Source organism: Coregonus lavaretus, assembly GCF_964263955.1.
Source record: "Coregonus lavaretus genome assembly, chromosome: 25".
NCBI classification, from domain to species: Eukaryota; Metazoa; Chordata; class Actinopteri; order Salmoniformes; family Salmonidae; genus Coregonus; species Coregonus lavaretus.
In genome coordinates this window covers 22003633-22019643 of record NC_140012.1, presented here as the reverse complement: position 1 = coordinate 22019643, position 16011 = coordinate 22003633, and the positions used below count along the sequence as shown (strand labels likewise).

General features: G+C 47.2%; 1 protein-coding gene across 1 annotated transcript in view; it reads left to right on the top strand.

The window, feature by feature from the left end:
* Positions 1-272: 272 nt before the first annotated feature.
* Positions 273-16011, top strand: part of LOC311100564 (myosin heavy chain, skeletal muscle) — a gene marked incomplete at its 5' end in the record, with an annotated part of 21675 nt that continues 5936 nt past the window's right edge. Inside the window, 9 exons of the mRNA XM_084141467.1 lie at positions 273-308; positions 2117-2173; positions 8670-8756; positions 8955-9200; positions 9411-9528; positions 10694-10821; positions 12755-12951; positions 13440-13572; positions 13742-13948. Coding sequence (XP_083997593.1) covers positions 273-308; positions 2117-2173; positions 8670-8756; positions 8955-9200; positions 9411-9528; positions 10694-10821; positions 12755-12951; positions 13440-13572; positions 13742-13948 — 1209 coding nt within the window. The remainder of the gene's footprint in view (positions 309-2116; positions 2174-8669; positions 8757-8954; positions 9201-9410; positions 9529-10693; positions 10822-12754; positions 12952-13439; positions 13573-13741; positions 13949-16011) is intronic.

Below are 16011 nucleotides of genomic sequence, written 5' to 3'. Positions count from 1 at the left end.
GGCAAAGTTCACTGGTAGAGAAGTAACAGAAACAGATTCAATATATTAAATGGAGTAGTCGGTGAGCTCTGCTACTCTCTCTGTGTGTGTGTCAGGGGGTGTGGAGTTTAGAATGCCTGAAGAGAAGCGGCTCGGCTGAGTGGAGCGTAGCAGCGTGTGTGTGAGAGAGAGAGAGCGAGAGAGAGAGAGAGAGAGAGAGAGAGAGTGTGTGGGGGAGAGAGAGTGTGTGTGGGGGAGAGTCAGTCAGTCAGTTGGGCTGCTGCTGCCTCACCATGGCTGTGCTCTCTGCTGAGGTCCTGCGCTGGCATGTGAGTTTCTACACCTCTTTTCTCTTGCTCTCGCACTCACTTTCTTTTATCCTCCTCTTCTCTTTCTTTTTGCATGCTTTGGAATGTTTGTGTGGGCCATTCATAGGAAACTTGAATGTTATTAGCTAAAGTTATACAGATGTTATCTGAATGAGTAGCCTCCTGGTTGTTTTGCTACTTGTAGAGCATTGTTGAAATATTTGCATGTATTATACGTCTGTTTACTGTCATCACTAAATACTCATTTTACTTAGAGATGATTAGGGCCAGCAGCATACCACCCTGCATCCCGCTGCTGGCTTTCCTCTGAAGCTAAGTAGGGTTGGTCCTGGATGGGAGACCAGATGCAGCTGGAAGTGGTGTTCGAGGGCCCCAGGGCAGTGATTGTGGACATTGCCCTGTGTAGGGTGTCGTCTTTCAGATGGGATGTTAACGGGTGTCCTGACTCTCTGTGGTCACTAAAGATCCCATGGCACTTATCGTAAGAGTAGGTGTGTTAACCCCGGTGTCATGGCTAAATTCCCAATCTGGCCCTCATGGCCACCTAATCATCCCCAGCTTCCAATTGGCTCATTCATTCCTCCTCTCCCATGTAACTATTCCCCAGGTCGTTGCTGTAAATGAGAATGTGTTCTCAGTCAATTTACCTGGTAAAATAAGGGTAAAAAAAAAAAAAGTTGTGTGATTGAGATGTTTATTTTGCCAGAGTGTGGAACTTTGTTTGATGTTTTCCGAGTCTCTGCGTTTTGTGGTTAGTAGTGAGAGAGTTGGCTCTGTTAGTGTGTGTGTGTGTGTGTGTGTGTGTGTGTTTGAGTGTGTGTGTGTGTATGTGTGTGTGTGAATGTGTATGTGATTGTGTGTGTGTGTGTGAATGTGTGTGTGTGTGTGTGTGTGTGAATGTGTGTGTGAGTGTGTGTGTTATGGAATGTCCTGGGGCTATACGGTGTGTGTTAGACACACTTCCTGACACTGAGACAAGATAGAGCTGTAGATACCACAGAACATGACATGACTTGGAGCCTGAAGACAGCAATGTTTAGAAACTCTGGCAATACATTTGTGTCAAAAAGCCAAAAACTGCTTTTAAGCATAAACCTGTGTGTCAGTGAATTGAGTTATGATTTTGGGAAAATTAAATGTACTTAGAGATATATTAGTGTGATAAGAACTTGCATGACATTGCATCTATACTGAAGCAATAATAGTCTACAATTGTATGTCATAGATGTCATAGATGAATGATGATAGGGCAAAAATCATTCAGCTATAGTAACGATTATAATATAATCATATATTACAACATGAACCCTATAAGTTCATTATGTTCATGAAGTGAAATCCTTCATTACTGTAGTCCCACCCTTTGGGCAACCATGCATGAATTAAAGATCATGTGAAATGACAGAGTTGATATTCTCTGTTGAGCTGACTGATCAGACATGAAAGCCCAGTCCTATGCAGACCCAGTCTGAGGGTCAGAGTACAGATAATGATGGAGGCTGCTGCTGCTGACATTCCTGCTTTGAAATTGCTACCTGAGGAAATAGCCACTGGCATGTTGAACCAACCCAGGGAGAAATACAGAGAATGAGAATATCTCTCACCACAAACCTACTGCCCTGAAATAGCAATCTAACTAAGGGGTGGTGCCTCTTATTTGCCCAGACAAAACATTGTATTTCTGAAGAGTATGCAGGTTTACTGTGACAATGGTAACTATTCAAATCTGTCATAAGTTGTAGTGATTCTATGAAATGCTAGCACGTGCATGTAATGAGGACAATGCGTTCTCTCTCTGCTCTCTGTAGGTCCGTATCGAGGAGCTGGAGGAGGAACTGGAGACAGAGAGAGCCATGAGAGCCAAGGTACAGTACATCTGTCACTGGTCCAGTACTGTAACCACTACATTATCACCTAACTCTATGACACCTATGGCATCCATAACTCACTGGAGTTGGGCTGTAATTAGTGTTATAGGGCTATGAGCTAGAGTTAGCGTTATGTTTGGAGGTGCTGTGGCCAGTATTGTGGTCTACTGTGGTCAGTGCAAGGCATGTCCTGAACTGTCAGAGTGAATGTTTGTGGTGTTGGGCTGAATCCCAGAGCTTGCTGAGGGAGAGATGAGATGAGTCCTGTATCACATATCAGTCAGACATAAGAGCAGTCCAAGGTGCTGTGGGATGAGATGAGCTTTGCTCGGCTGTAATACTCTGTGAGACGTGGTGCAGCTAAGAGCTGACATAGGAATGAAACCTTGGAAGGGAAGTCAAGGAGAGAGAAGGTAAAGGAGGAATACTGTGGAAGGGATGTTAGGTTTGTAGAATGAAATAGAGAATCAGTAAGGTGGGATGTTGATTTCAGACAGGAAGGGTTCACTTGGAGTAGGGAAGTGGGATGTAGGGAAATGGGAGTGAGTGGGTTTGGGGGACCTGGTGTTTGGCATGCTGGTGGGGTAAAGAGGTCTGTCCCGTGCCTCTGGTGGTTACCCCAAATCAGCTGCACCTGTGATAATAAATGAGAGGAAAGCCCTGGTGTTTCTGGTTAACTTACAGAGCAACCCCAGAGGCAGACAGAGCCCCTACATCCGACCATTTCACACACGCATGCAAACACAAACGCACATGCGCTTCTTATGTGAAACGAGACTTGAGTTTTGTGTATTAGAGAGACAGACCCTGCTGTGATTCCACTGTAGCAATAAGTAGGCCAGAGATGGAAAGATTCATATTTCATCCTCAGGTGGTGAATGGAGTGACATCCAGTCCCTTTAGGCTGTTTGCACACTTCTTCCCTAGCTCTGGGTGGTACACACACACACTCACACACACACACACACACACACACACACACACACACACACACACACACACACACACACACACACTGGGTGGTATCCCTACCTAGTAGCCCTGGGCTCTCCCTGCCTCCTATTAAACCCAGCAGAGTGTGAGAGACAGAGACAGGCAGAGACATGTAGAGCTTTATCTGCAGGGTCTTCTCAGTGTCTCTAACACACATACCAGCGCTGCAGACAGGCTGTCCATTGTTTGGCTCAGCTCAGGTAGGGAGAGATGAGGAGATAGTACCAGGAGATAGTGACGGCACTGTTTCCCATGGGATCTTCTCCCCAGTGGAATGTCGGACACACACACACACAAATGCTCACACACAAACTCCCTGACACTCTCATGCAAACAAGAGATGTCTGCCTTTCCACATGGACTAAGACAAAGCTGACCTTCCTTTAGCCTCTTTAGTTTACAACAGAAAGGGAACGGTTGTGAAGTGTGTTGAGCTGAAGTAGCTGTTGACACTGGAGTGGACGAGAGTGATGACAGAAACAGGTCAGAGGTCAGAGTGCATGGGGGAGACAGAGATAGGGAGCTATAGGGGTAGAGTGGGGAGGGTAGAGTGGGGAGGGGTGAGTGCACGGGAAACTGAAAGATGAGATCCCTCTGCTTGGTTGGAGCTGAAATGAGATTAGTCTGTTTTCACTTTGAGAGCTGATGAACCATGTCAAGAGGAAGACCATACAGAAAAGACATAGATAATGTAGAATATCAGGTAGTGTTGCCTACAATACCCTACCACCCTTACCAGTGGACTGAAGCTTTAACCTTTTGCTGCAGTGGGCTAAATCAGAGTGTTTCTTGGTAGTCTTAAACAAATCTACTTGGAAACAAAAGTGTACACCTCACACAAATGGTTATGGGCTTAGAAAAAAGAAGACACCTGTACCATGTCAGATATAGTTTGCGTCCCATTATTGCACTTTATATACATCACAGAAGACTGAAATATAACAAAACTGTTTGACATAGAAACACCCGATTTTCGACATTTAAAAAATAATAATGTTTAGTAATTATACAATTATGAAAAACATTAAGAACATTCTACCCATGAGGCCACTGTCACAGCGACGTGTATGCGGTAGGCGAAGTCAAGAGCAGGAAACTGAGCTACTGGCAGAAACTTTACTGGATGCAGTGCAAAATACAAAGTACACAGGCAACCTCAAACAGCGAGGAAATAATAAGACCCGCACACATGGGTAACTTCCGCAAAGACCAAAACAATTACGTACAATACACAATGAGAAACAGAGGGTTATAAAGGGAACACAATAAAACATAATGGGAAACAGGTGTAAACAATAAAGACCAAACAAGACAAACACCGAAACATCGATCGGCAGCAGCTAGTACTCCGGGGACGACGAACGCCGAAGCCTGCCCGAGCAAGGAGGAGGAGCAGCCTCGGCTGAATCCGTGACAGTACCCCCCCTCGACGCGCGGCTCCAGCTACTACCGGCCTGAGGAGAGACACATGGAACGAGGGGTTAATGCGGTAATTAATGGGCAGTTGTAACCTATAACATACCTCGTTCAATCTCCTCAGGACTTTAAATGGCCCCACAAACCGCCGACCCAGCTTCCGGCAGGGCAGGCGAAGGGGCAGGTTTCGGGTCGAGAGCCAGACCCGATCTCCCGGTGCATACACCGGAGCCTCACTGCGGTGGCGATCGGCGCTCGCCTTTTGCCGCCTGATCGCTCGCTGTAGATGGACATGCGCAGCGTTCAAGGTTTCCTCCGAGCGCCGAAACCACTCGTCCACCGCAGGGGCTTCGATCTGGCTCTGATGCCAAGGTGCCAGGACCAGCTGATAACCTAGCACACACTGAAAAGGCGTAAGGTTAGTTGAGGAGTGGCAAAGTGAGTTTTGGGCTATTTCTGCCCAGGGGATATATTCCGACCACTCCCCCTGCCGGTCCTGGCAATAGGACCTCAGAAACCTACCCACATCCTGGTTCACTCTCTCCACCTGCCCATTACTCTCGGGGTGAAACCCTGAGGTAAGGCTAATCGAGACCCCCAGATGTTCCATAAACGCCCTCCTGACTCTAGAGGTGAACAGGGGACCCCGATCAGACACTATATCCTCAGGTACCCCGTAGTGCCGGAAGACGTGTGTAAACAGGGCGTCAGCAGTTTGTAGGGCTGTAGGGAGAACTGGCATAGGAATGAGACGGTAAGCCTTTGAAAACCGATCCACAACGACCAAGATCGTCGTATTCCCCTGGGAGGGGGGAAGGTCCGTGACGAAATCCACCGAGAGGTGAGACCACGGTCATTGTGGAACGGGTAGGGGTTGTAATTTCCCTCTGGGTAGGTGTGTAGGCGCCTTACACTGAGCGCACATCGAGCAGGAGGAAACATAAACCCTCACGTCCTTAGCCAAAGTGGGCCACCAGTACTTTCCACTAAGGCAGTGCACTGTCCGTCCAATACCAGGATGGCCAGTGGAAGGTGACATGTGAGCCCAATATATTAATCGATCACGAACCTCGAGCGGCACGCACTTCCGACCCTCTGGACACTGTGGGGGAGTAGGATCGGTACGTAACGCCCGCTCGATGTCCGCATCACCTCCCATACCACCGGTGCCACCAGACAAGACTCCGGAAGTATGGGAGTAGGCTTAATGGACCTCTCCTCTGTGTCATATAGTCGGGACAGGGAGTCTGCCTTAGCGTTCTGTGACCCTAGTCTATAGGTGAGCGTAAATACAAATCGGGTGAAAAACATAGCCCACCTAGCCTGGCGAGGGTTCAGCCTCCTCGCCGCCCGGATGTACTCCAGGTTACGATGGTCAGTCAAAATGAGAAAAGGGTGTTTAGCCCCCTTAAGCCAATGCCTCCACACCTTCAGGGCTTGCACCACAGCTAACAGCTCCCTGTCCCCCACATCATAATTGCGCTCCGCCGGACTGAGCTTCTTAGAAAAGAAAGCACAGGGGCGGAGTTTAGGTGGCGTACCCGAGCGCTGAGACAGTACAGCACCGATCCCAGCCTCGGACGCATCCACCTCAACTTCGAACGCCTAAGAGGGATCCGGATGTGCCAGCACCGGAGCCGAGGTAAACAGGTCCTTCAGATGCCTAAAAGCCCTGTCCGCCTCAGCCGACCACTGCAGACTCACCTGACCCCCCTTTAGCAGGGAGGTAATGGGAGCTGCTACCTGCCCAAAGCCCCGGATAAACCTCCGGTAGTAATTGGCAAAACACAAGAACCGCTGCACCTCTTTCACCGTGGAGGGAGTCGGCCAATTGCGCACGGCTGAAACACGGTCAATCTCCATCTCCACCCCTGACGCGGACAACCGGTGTCCCAGGAAGGAGATGGACTCCTGGAAGAACAGACATTTCTCTGCCTTTGCATACAGGTCATGCTCCAACAGTCTACCAAGCACCCGACGAACCAGGGACACATGCTCTGCGCGGGTAGCGGAGTATATTAGAATGTCATCAATATACACCACTACACCCTGTCCATGTAAGTCCTGGAGAATCTCATCCACAAACGATTGGAAGACTGAAGGAGCATTCATTAACCCGTATGGCATGACGAGGTACTCATAGTGACCCTAGGTGGTACTGAATGCTGTCTTCCACTCATCTCCCTCCCTAATGCGCACCAGGTTGTACGCGCTCCTGAGATCCAATTTTGTGAAGAATCGCGCCCCGTGTAATGACTCCGTCATACTAGCAATCAGAGGGAGAGGATAGCTATATTTGATGGTGATCTGATTGAGACCACGGTAGTCAATACACGGGCGTAAACCCCCATCTTTCTTCTTCACAAAAAAGAACTAGAGGACGCAGGGGAAGTGGACAGCCGTATGTATCCCTGTCAGGAGATGAGGGCGTACACGCTCTCGTATCCCGAGGGCACCGGGTGGATGGTTGCCAGGTAGAGTTCCACCTGGAGCAGGAAACCCTGACACCCGGCAGCTGTGCCATCATAAGCCCTCGGGAGCGAGAGCCGAATCCCACTGGACCCCGGAGATGAAGCGATGGGCATAGCTGATGGTGATGGTATCGTCGGAGGAGGTGTAGACCAACTTCTTCTTTCCCATCGCTCCACGGTTTTCACCACCTGTTCCATGGCGGTGCCGAGAGCCTGGATCATAGCCGCTTGTTGTTCTACGCGCTCTTCTATTGATCCAGCTGGCACCGCCGCTCCTGCTGACTCCATGTCTAAAGGTGCGTAATTCTGTCACAGCGACGTGTATGCGGTAGGCGAAGTCAAGAGCAGGACACCGAGCTACTGGCAGAAACTTTACTGGATGCAGTGCAAAATGCAAAGTACACAGGCAACCTCAAACAGCGAGGAAATAATAAGACCCGCACACATGGGCAACTGCCGCAAAGACCAAAACAATTACGCACAATAGACAATGAGAAACAGAGGGTTATAAAGGGAACACAATAAAACATAATGGGAAACAGGTGTAAACAATAAAGACCAAACAAGACAAACACCGAAACATCGATCGGCAGCAGCTAGTACTCCGGGGACGACGAACGGCGAAGCCTGCCCGAGCAAGGAGGAGGAGCAGCCTCGGCTGAATCCGTGACAGCCACTAGGTCATTTGACTGCAGGAAAGGGCTACAGACCCCTCTCAACATTTACAACAGATTTAAAACAGCAGTATGAGATCAACATAAAAACAACAACTGCGTTCAACTGGAACTACTAAAGCTTTGATTGTTTGTGCGTTTAACGAACATATGTTTCAGGGTACTATAACTGCCACATGTGTTGCCTTGTTTTATAATGGAAATGTATCAAGTTTTAGATAAATATCGCCCAAGCCTGTCATTACCCATTTGATTGTGATTGGCCTTTGAAGATCATATTTATGGAGATGATGAATAGTCTGGTCTAGTACAACATAGATTTCATATAGACATCATTTACACATAAAATACTCACATGCTGGCCTTCTCTACCTGGACACATAGAGATGGGAGTAGCTACTGTATATGTCCAAGAAACAGGAGTCGCTCAATATTTGGACTTTACAACAGGAAGCTCCTCCCTGCTGTGCTCTGATTGGACACGTGCTCTGATCCTGACCTCTGAACCCTGTGTAGGTCACTACCTGTTGGTGTCTTTCAATCACAGAAATCCACAGGATGTGGGATCATTTTGGTGGGGCCAGATCGATTGCTTACCAATATCTTTACAGTGTTTCCAGCATATTTAATTGATAAAACTGAAGCTATCAATGTTTTGTCACCTTAGAGCCCCCTGCTGTGCTATAGATTCTCTCAGGCTGTTAAATAGATGACAACAGCTGGTTTAAACAAGGAGGATATAACCCACTGACAAGAATCTCGCTTTGCTGATGTCACTGTTTGTGGAGAGGATACTGTTAAATTGGGATAAACTGAGCAGGATCGGTTTCTGATACAATTGCACCCAGAAACAAATCTTGCATGAGCACTGGCCTCTGGCCAGCTCACTTGTAATTGTTAAGTCTATTATGAGAGACTACAAATAACTTTATGTTGTAGGTGGAGAAGCAGAGAGCTGATCTGACCAGAGAACTGGATGACCTCACTGACCGACTGGAGGAGGCAGGGGGAGCCACAGCTTCACAGGTACACATGCAGACAAACACACTCTAGCATGTAACCCTGAGATGTATTGTCATTTGCACTTCACATCACTCCATTTTCCAGTAATAGGGAGGAATGTAACAGTCACAGCCATTCTAAATGGGATGACTAGGGTCTGTCTCTCGTCTCATCTCTTATCTTCTCTTCCACCTCCCTCTCTCCCTCCATTACTCCCCTCAGATTGAAGTAAATAAAAAGCGGGAGACGGAGCTCCAACGTCTGAGGCGGGACTTGGAGGAGTCTTCTATCCAATCAGAGGCCCTGGCTGCGTCTCTAAGGAAGCGTCATGGTGATGCGATGGCGGAGCTGGGAGAGCAGTGTGAGGGTCTACAGAGGACCAGGGCCAAGCTGGACAAGGAGAAACAGAACCTACGCATGGAGGTGGAGGATCTTGCTGCCTCACTGGACACCCTGCAGAAAGCCAAGGTTAGTCAGATCTCGGATGGGAAGGCTGTCACTGAGAGTTATCACAATGACCCACATCAAGCTTTTGGAGGTGTCTTGTAAAGCCTCAAGACACCTTTACAGGTCTCAATCTTTATTCACACAAAAGAAAATCAGCCATGAACTGCCAGTGAGTGCCTATGTAATATGGCCAAAGTGCCTATAAATGCCATGTTTTCATCTTACCCCCAGGTGTCTACAGACAGCCAGATGAGGAAGCTGGAGGAGCAGCTCTTTGAGGCCCACAGCAGAGGAGACGACCTGCAGAAAGCCCTGACTGAGGTCAACGTAGCCAGGAACAGACTCACAGGTACAAGTGCAAACACACAACCACACACACAGCCAAGGAGGCGACCTAGTGAACGCTCAAAGCCTTTGGCGTGTCTCCAATGTATAGTTAACCGGGTTTACCCCTTTACTTGGCTTAAAGCGCAGAGTACAAACACTCACACAAACAGATTTAACAGAGTTAGTCAGCACTAGAACTATACACACAGATCGAACAGGGCTGTGGAGCAACAAAGATCTTATGACACAGCCTTGAGTTCAGACCAACTGGCCTACCACCAGCCAAACTCAATTCAGCCCAGTCCAGTGCTGAGCAATGGGAAACAGACACAGAAATGACTATGACACGCTAAAAGAAACTATATCATTTACAGCTTATCCACTGGACACTGCTGCTCAGGGTTGGCAGTGGAACACTATTGGCCTCAGATGGCCTTGAATGCGGCAGGGAAAGTATCATATAAAGTGCTGTCATGAACCCTCTGCGAATTCCATGAGGAGTCCTCTCTCTGTGTCTTTGCTCTGTGTATAAAAAATATTTTTAAAATATATTTACGAGTTTATATCAGTTCACTGTATGGTAAAAGTGCTGAATCGGGTACAAACCCAGTCGGTCACATCAGTATTAACCAAGTTGGTGTCTCTGTCCCCTGTATGTCCTGGTAATTGATAACACACCTGGGCCTAGATTCAATCAGATCAAGCGTTAACCCGCGATAGCAGACACCCTCAAAGCTGGTATTTTGGTGGTGTCTGAGCTGTCAAATCGGTGAGAGGCTGCTTGTGTGGTCATTGTCACGAAGCCACACCCGTCCCACTCACGTTAGAAGTTCAGAACAGGAAAGTGTAGGCTATATAGAAATAATGACACTCAAATTGAAAATCATTCAAGAAAATCATGAGGATTTCTATTAGTCTAATTGAGGTGTAGATTACTCCTCACATTCCAGTGTTCCAACTTGTATGGAAGGCTGCATGGGATTTCTCTTAATGCGATTCCATGCAGCCAATGGAAATGTCTGCTTTAGGTATAATGCCGGGAGCCGCTTGTGGATTTGACTGCACTTGCGCAGTTCCACCTCCGACACTGCCAAAAAAACCGCTATGCGGGTGTTGACTGGCACGGATCTGATAGAATCTAGCCCCTGGTTGTGTCTCTAACTTGTCTTCACTCTGTGTGATGTTAGCTGAAAACACAGACCTGGCCAGACAGTTGGAGGAGGCAGAGAGCAGAGCCAGCCAGGTCAGCCGCTCCAAGACCCTGATTCTGACCCAACATGAAGACATCAAGAAACAGATGGACGAGGAGCTCAAGGTAGGACCAGGCAGTGGTGTGTGTGTATGGGGAGGAGTGCTGATTGTGTGTTTGGAGGAGTGTATTTAGTACCCCTGATTATGAGGAGAGTGTTTTCAGTTGTATCAATAACTGATAAGAATTTAGGAATCCAAGCATCGGAATGACCTCATATCCCAAATATGTGTCCTCCCTACGCACAATGTTTCATTATGGATCTTTATAGCTTTCAGATGTCTGTGACAGTATGTATGTACAGTGGGGGAAAAAAGTATTTAGTCAGCCACCAATTGTGCAAGTTCTCCCACTTAAAAAGATGAGAGAGGCCTGTAATTTTCATCATAGGTACACGTCAACTATGACAGACAAAATGAGGAAAGAAAATCCAGAAAATCACATTGTAGGATTTTTAATGAATTTATTTGCAAATTATGGTGGGAAATAAGTATTTGGTCAATAACAAAAGTTACTAAATACTTTGTTATATACCCTTTGTTGGCAATGACACAGGTCAAACGTTTTCACACACTGTTGCTGGTATTTTGGCCCATTCCTCCATGCAGATCTCCTCTAGAGCAGTGATGTTTTGGGGCTGTCGCTGGGCAACACAGACTTTCAACTCCCTCCAAAGATTTTCTATGGGGTTGAGATCTGGAGACTGGCTACGCCACTCCAGGACCTTGAAATGCTTCTTACGAAGCCACTCCTTCGTTGCCCGGGCGGTGTGTTTGGGATCATTGTCATGCTGAAAGACCCAGCCACGTTTCATCTTCAATGTCCTTGCTGATGGAAGGAGGTTTTCACTCAAAATCTCACGATACATGGCCCCATTCATTCTTTCCTTTACACGGATCAGTCGTCCTGGTCCCTTTGCAGAAAAACAGCCCCAAAGCATGATGTTTCCACCCCCATGCTTCACAGTAGGTATGGTGTTCTTTGGATGCAACTCAGCATTCTTTGTCCTCCAAACACGACGAGTTGAGTTTTTACCAAAAAGTTATATTTTGGTTTCATCTGACCATATGAAATTCTCCCAATCCTCTTCTGGATCATCCAAATGCACTCTAGCAATCTTCAGACGGGCCTGGACATGTACTGGCTTAAGCAGGGGGACATGTCTGGCACTGCAGGATTTGAGTCCCTGGCGGCGTAGTGTGTTACTGATGGTAGGCTTTGTTACTTTGGTCCCAGCTCTCTGCAGGTCATTCACTAGGTCCCCCCGTGTGGTTCTGGGATTTTTGCTCACCGTTCTTGTGATCATTTTGACCCCACGGGGTGAGATCTTGCGTGGAGCCCCAGATCGAGGGAGATTATCAGTGGTCTTGTATGTCTTCCAATTCCTAATAATTGCTCCCACAGTTGATTTCTTCAAACCAAGCTGCTTACCTATTGCAGATTCAGTCTTCCCAGCCTGGAGCAGGTCTACAATTTTGTTTCTGGTGTCCTTTGACAGCTCTTTGGTCTTGGCCATAGTGGAGTTTGGAGTGTGACTGTTTGAGGTTGTGGACAGGTGTCTTTTATACTGATAACAAGTTCAAACAGGTGCCATTAATACAGGTAACGAGTGGAGGACAGAGGAGCCTTTTTAAGAAGAAGTTACAGGTCTGTGAGAGCCAGAAATCTTGCTTGTTTGTAGGTGACCAAATACTTATTTTCCACCATAATTTGCAAATAAATTCATTAAAAATCCTACAATGTGATTTTCTGGAAAAAAAATCTCAATTTGTCTGTCATAGTTGACGTGTACCTATGATGAAAATTACAGGCCTCTCTCATCTTTTTAAGTGGGAGAACTTGCACAATTGGTGGCTGACTAAATACTTTTTTTCCCCACTGTATCTCTCCCCCATTCTAAGCTGGTCCTGGGCAGCAGTCTGGCAGCGCAGCATCAGGAGTGTGTTACAGTGTATGTGACAGTGTGTGTGACAGTGTGTGTCTATTTCCCTGCCCCCAGTCTAAACTGGCCCTGGGCAGCAGTCTGGCAGGGCTGCGTCAGGAGTGTGAGGTGTTGAAGGAACAGCTGGAGGAGGAGCAGGAGAGCAAGCTGGAGCTGCAGCGCCTCGTCTCCAAACTCAACACCGAGGTCACACATTGGAGGACCAGACATGAGGCGGACGCCATACAGCACTTGGACGAACTGGAGGAGACCAAGTAAGAGACATACTAGTATACAGAACACACACACACAAACACAGCTGAGCTAGAAGACAAGAAGTAAGAGATGTATAGACATGGATCCAAAAGTTAAACCCAAAATATTGCCTACTTCTTACTAAAACAACATACTGTGTGCTAATCGTACAACATATTATTTAGAACGTATTGCTAAGTAAAAATGTATGCAGTCAGCAACAAAAAAATGCTAGGCTCACCAATACTGAGAATGCGTAATGTCTCCCGCCATTCGTTCATTTTCCTACAGCCTATCCCCTGATTATCAAGCGTTATCAAACACACATGGGTCTGAAAAGCTGATTCTCTTCTTCAATAGAACGCAGCGAATTGTACTAGATGTCAAAATTAGTATGACATCCTGGCATCTAAAGCATACTTTCTAAATTTCACATACTATAAGTATGTACAGGTATTGGGACACACTCTCACACACCTTCATATCCAGACATTTGTGTGTGTTCCAGGAAGAAGCTGGTGTCTCGGCTCCAGGAGGCTGAGGAGGCGGTGGAGGCCACCCAGGCTAAGTGCTCCTCTCTGGAGAAGACCAAGCAGAGGCTACAGGGAGAGGTGGAGGAGCTCTGTATAGACCTGGAGAAGGTAGGAGGATACTTTGGGAAAATATCATTCTTTCAGACATTAAAACATGGCAGAGGAGCTGAATTACCTACTTTATCAATGTAATCAATTAATAACTGGTCATAACTGATAATGGTAGCTGGCGGGTGATAATGACCAATCTCTCTACCTTAATTGTTCTCCCTTCCAGGCTAGTAGCTGTGGCCAGGTGCTGGATAAGAAACAGCGTATCGTGGAGAAGCAGCTGGGTGACTGGAGGCAGAAGTGTGAGGAGCTGGTGGTGGAGGTGGAGGGTTGTCAGAAGGAGAGCAGACAGCACGCCACAGAGCTCTTCAAACTGAAGACGGCCCATGAAGAGGCTCTGGAGCAGGGAGATGCCCTACGCAGAGAGAACAAGGCTTACCAGGGTGAGGGTTAACATAGGGTTAAATAACACAGTAGAAGGCCCTAGAATAAGGCCAGGGTTAGGTGATTGATTGAAGATGTACTGTAGGTAGGTGGTGAAAAGCAGAAAGTCCGGGTAGCTGTTTAATTAACTGTTCAGCAGCCTTATGGCTTTGGGGTAGGAGCTTTTCAGGAGGCTTTTGGTCCCAGACTTGAAGCTCCGTTACCCCTTGCCGTGCGGTAGCAGAGAGAACAGACTGTGACTTGGGTGGCTGGAGTCTTTGACAATTTTTAGGGCTTTCTCTGATACCGCCTGGTATAGAGGTCCTGGATGACAGGGAGCTCGGCCCCAGTGATGTACTGGGCCGTACGCACTACTATCTGTAGCGGCTTGCGGTCAGATGCCGAGCAGTTGTCATACCAAGCAGTGATGCAGCCAGACAAGATGCTCTCAATGGTGCAGCTGTAGAACTTTTGAGGATCTGAGGGCCCATGCCAAATCTTTTCAGCCTCCTGAGGGGGAAGGGGCGTTGTCGTGCCCTCTTCACGACTGTGTTGATGTGTTTGGACCATGATAGGTCCTTAGTGATGTGGACAGCAAGGAACTTGAAGCTCTCGACCGTCTCCACTACAACCCCTTCGATGTGAATGGGGGCGTGCTCGGCCCTCCATTTCCTGTAGTCCACGATCAGCTCCTTTGTCTTGCTGACATTGAGGGAGAGGTTGTTGTCCTGGCACCACACTGCCAGGTCTCTGAACTCCTCCCTGTATGCTGTCTTCTTGTCGTTGATGATCAGGCCTACCATCGTCGTGTTGTCAGCAAACTTAATGATGGTGTTGGAGTTGTGTGCGGCCACGCAGTCATGGGTGAACAGGGAGTACAGGAGGGAATTAAGCACGCAACACTAAAGGGGAACCCGTGTTGAGGGTCAGCGTGGCAGATGTTGCCTACCCTCACCACCTGGGGGCGGCCCGTCAGAAAGTCAAGAATCCAATTGCAGAGGGAGTTGTTTAATCCCAGGGTCCTTATTTTTGTGATGAGTTTGGAGAGCACTATGGTGTTGAACACTGAGCTGTAGTTAATGAACAGCATTCTCACGTACAGTTGAAGTCGGAAGTTTACATACACTTAGGTTGGAGTCATTACAACTCGTTTTTTCAACCACTCCACAAATTTCTTGTTAACAAATTATAGTTTTGGCAAGTCGGTTAGGACATCTACTTTGTGCATGACACAAGTAATTTTTCCAACAATTGTTTACAGACAGATTATTTCACTTATAATTCACTGTATTACAATTCCAGTGGGTCAGAAGTTTACATACACTAAGTTGACTGTGCCTTTAAACAGCTTGGAAAATTCCAGAAAATGATTCCATGGCTTTAGAAGCTTCTGATAGGCTAATTGACATCATTTGAGTCAATTGTAGGTGTACCTGTGGATGTATTTCAAGGCCTACCTTCAAACTCAGTGCCTCTTTGCTTGACATCATGGGAAAATCTAAAGAAATCAGCCAAGACCTCAGAAAAAAAATTGTCTGGTTCATCCTTGGGAGCAATTTCCGAACGCCTGAAGGTACCATGTTCATCTGTACAAACAATAGTATGCAAGTATAAACACCATGGGACCACGCAGCCGTCATACCGCTCAGGAAGGAGACGCGTTCTGTCTCCTAGAGATGAACGTACTTTGGTGCGAAAAGTGCAAATCAATCCCAGAACAATAGCAAAGGACCTTGTGAAGATGCTGGAGGAAACAGGTACAAAAGTATCTATATCCACAGTAAAACAAGTCCTATATCGACATAACCTGAAAGGCCGCTCAGCAAGGAAGAAGCCACTGCTCCAAAACCGCCATTAAAAAGCCAGACTATGGTTTGCAACTGCACATGGGGACAAAGATCGTACTTTTTGTAGAAATGTCCTCTGGCCTCATGAAACATAAATAGAACCGTTTGGTCATAATGACCATCGTTATGTTTGGAGGAAAAAGGGTGTGCTTGCAAGCCGAAGAACACCATCCCAACCGTGAAGCACGGGGGTTGCAGCATCATGCTGTAGGAAAGACTGGTGCAC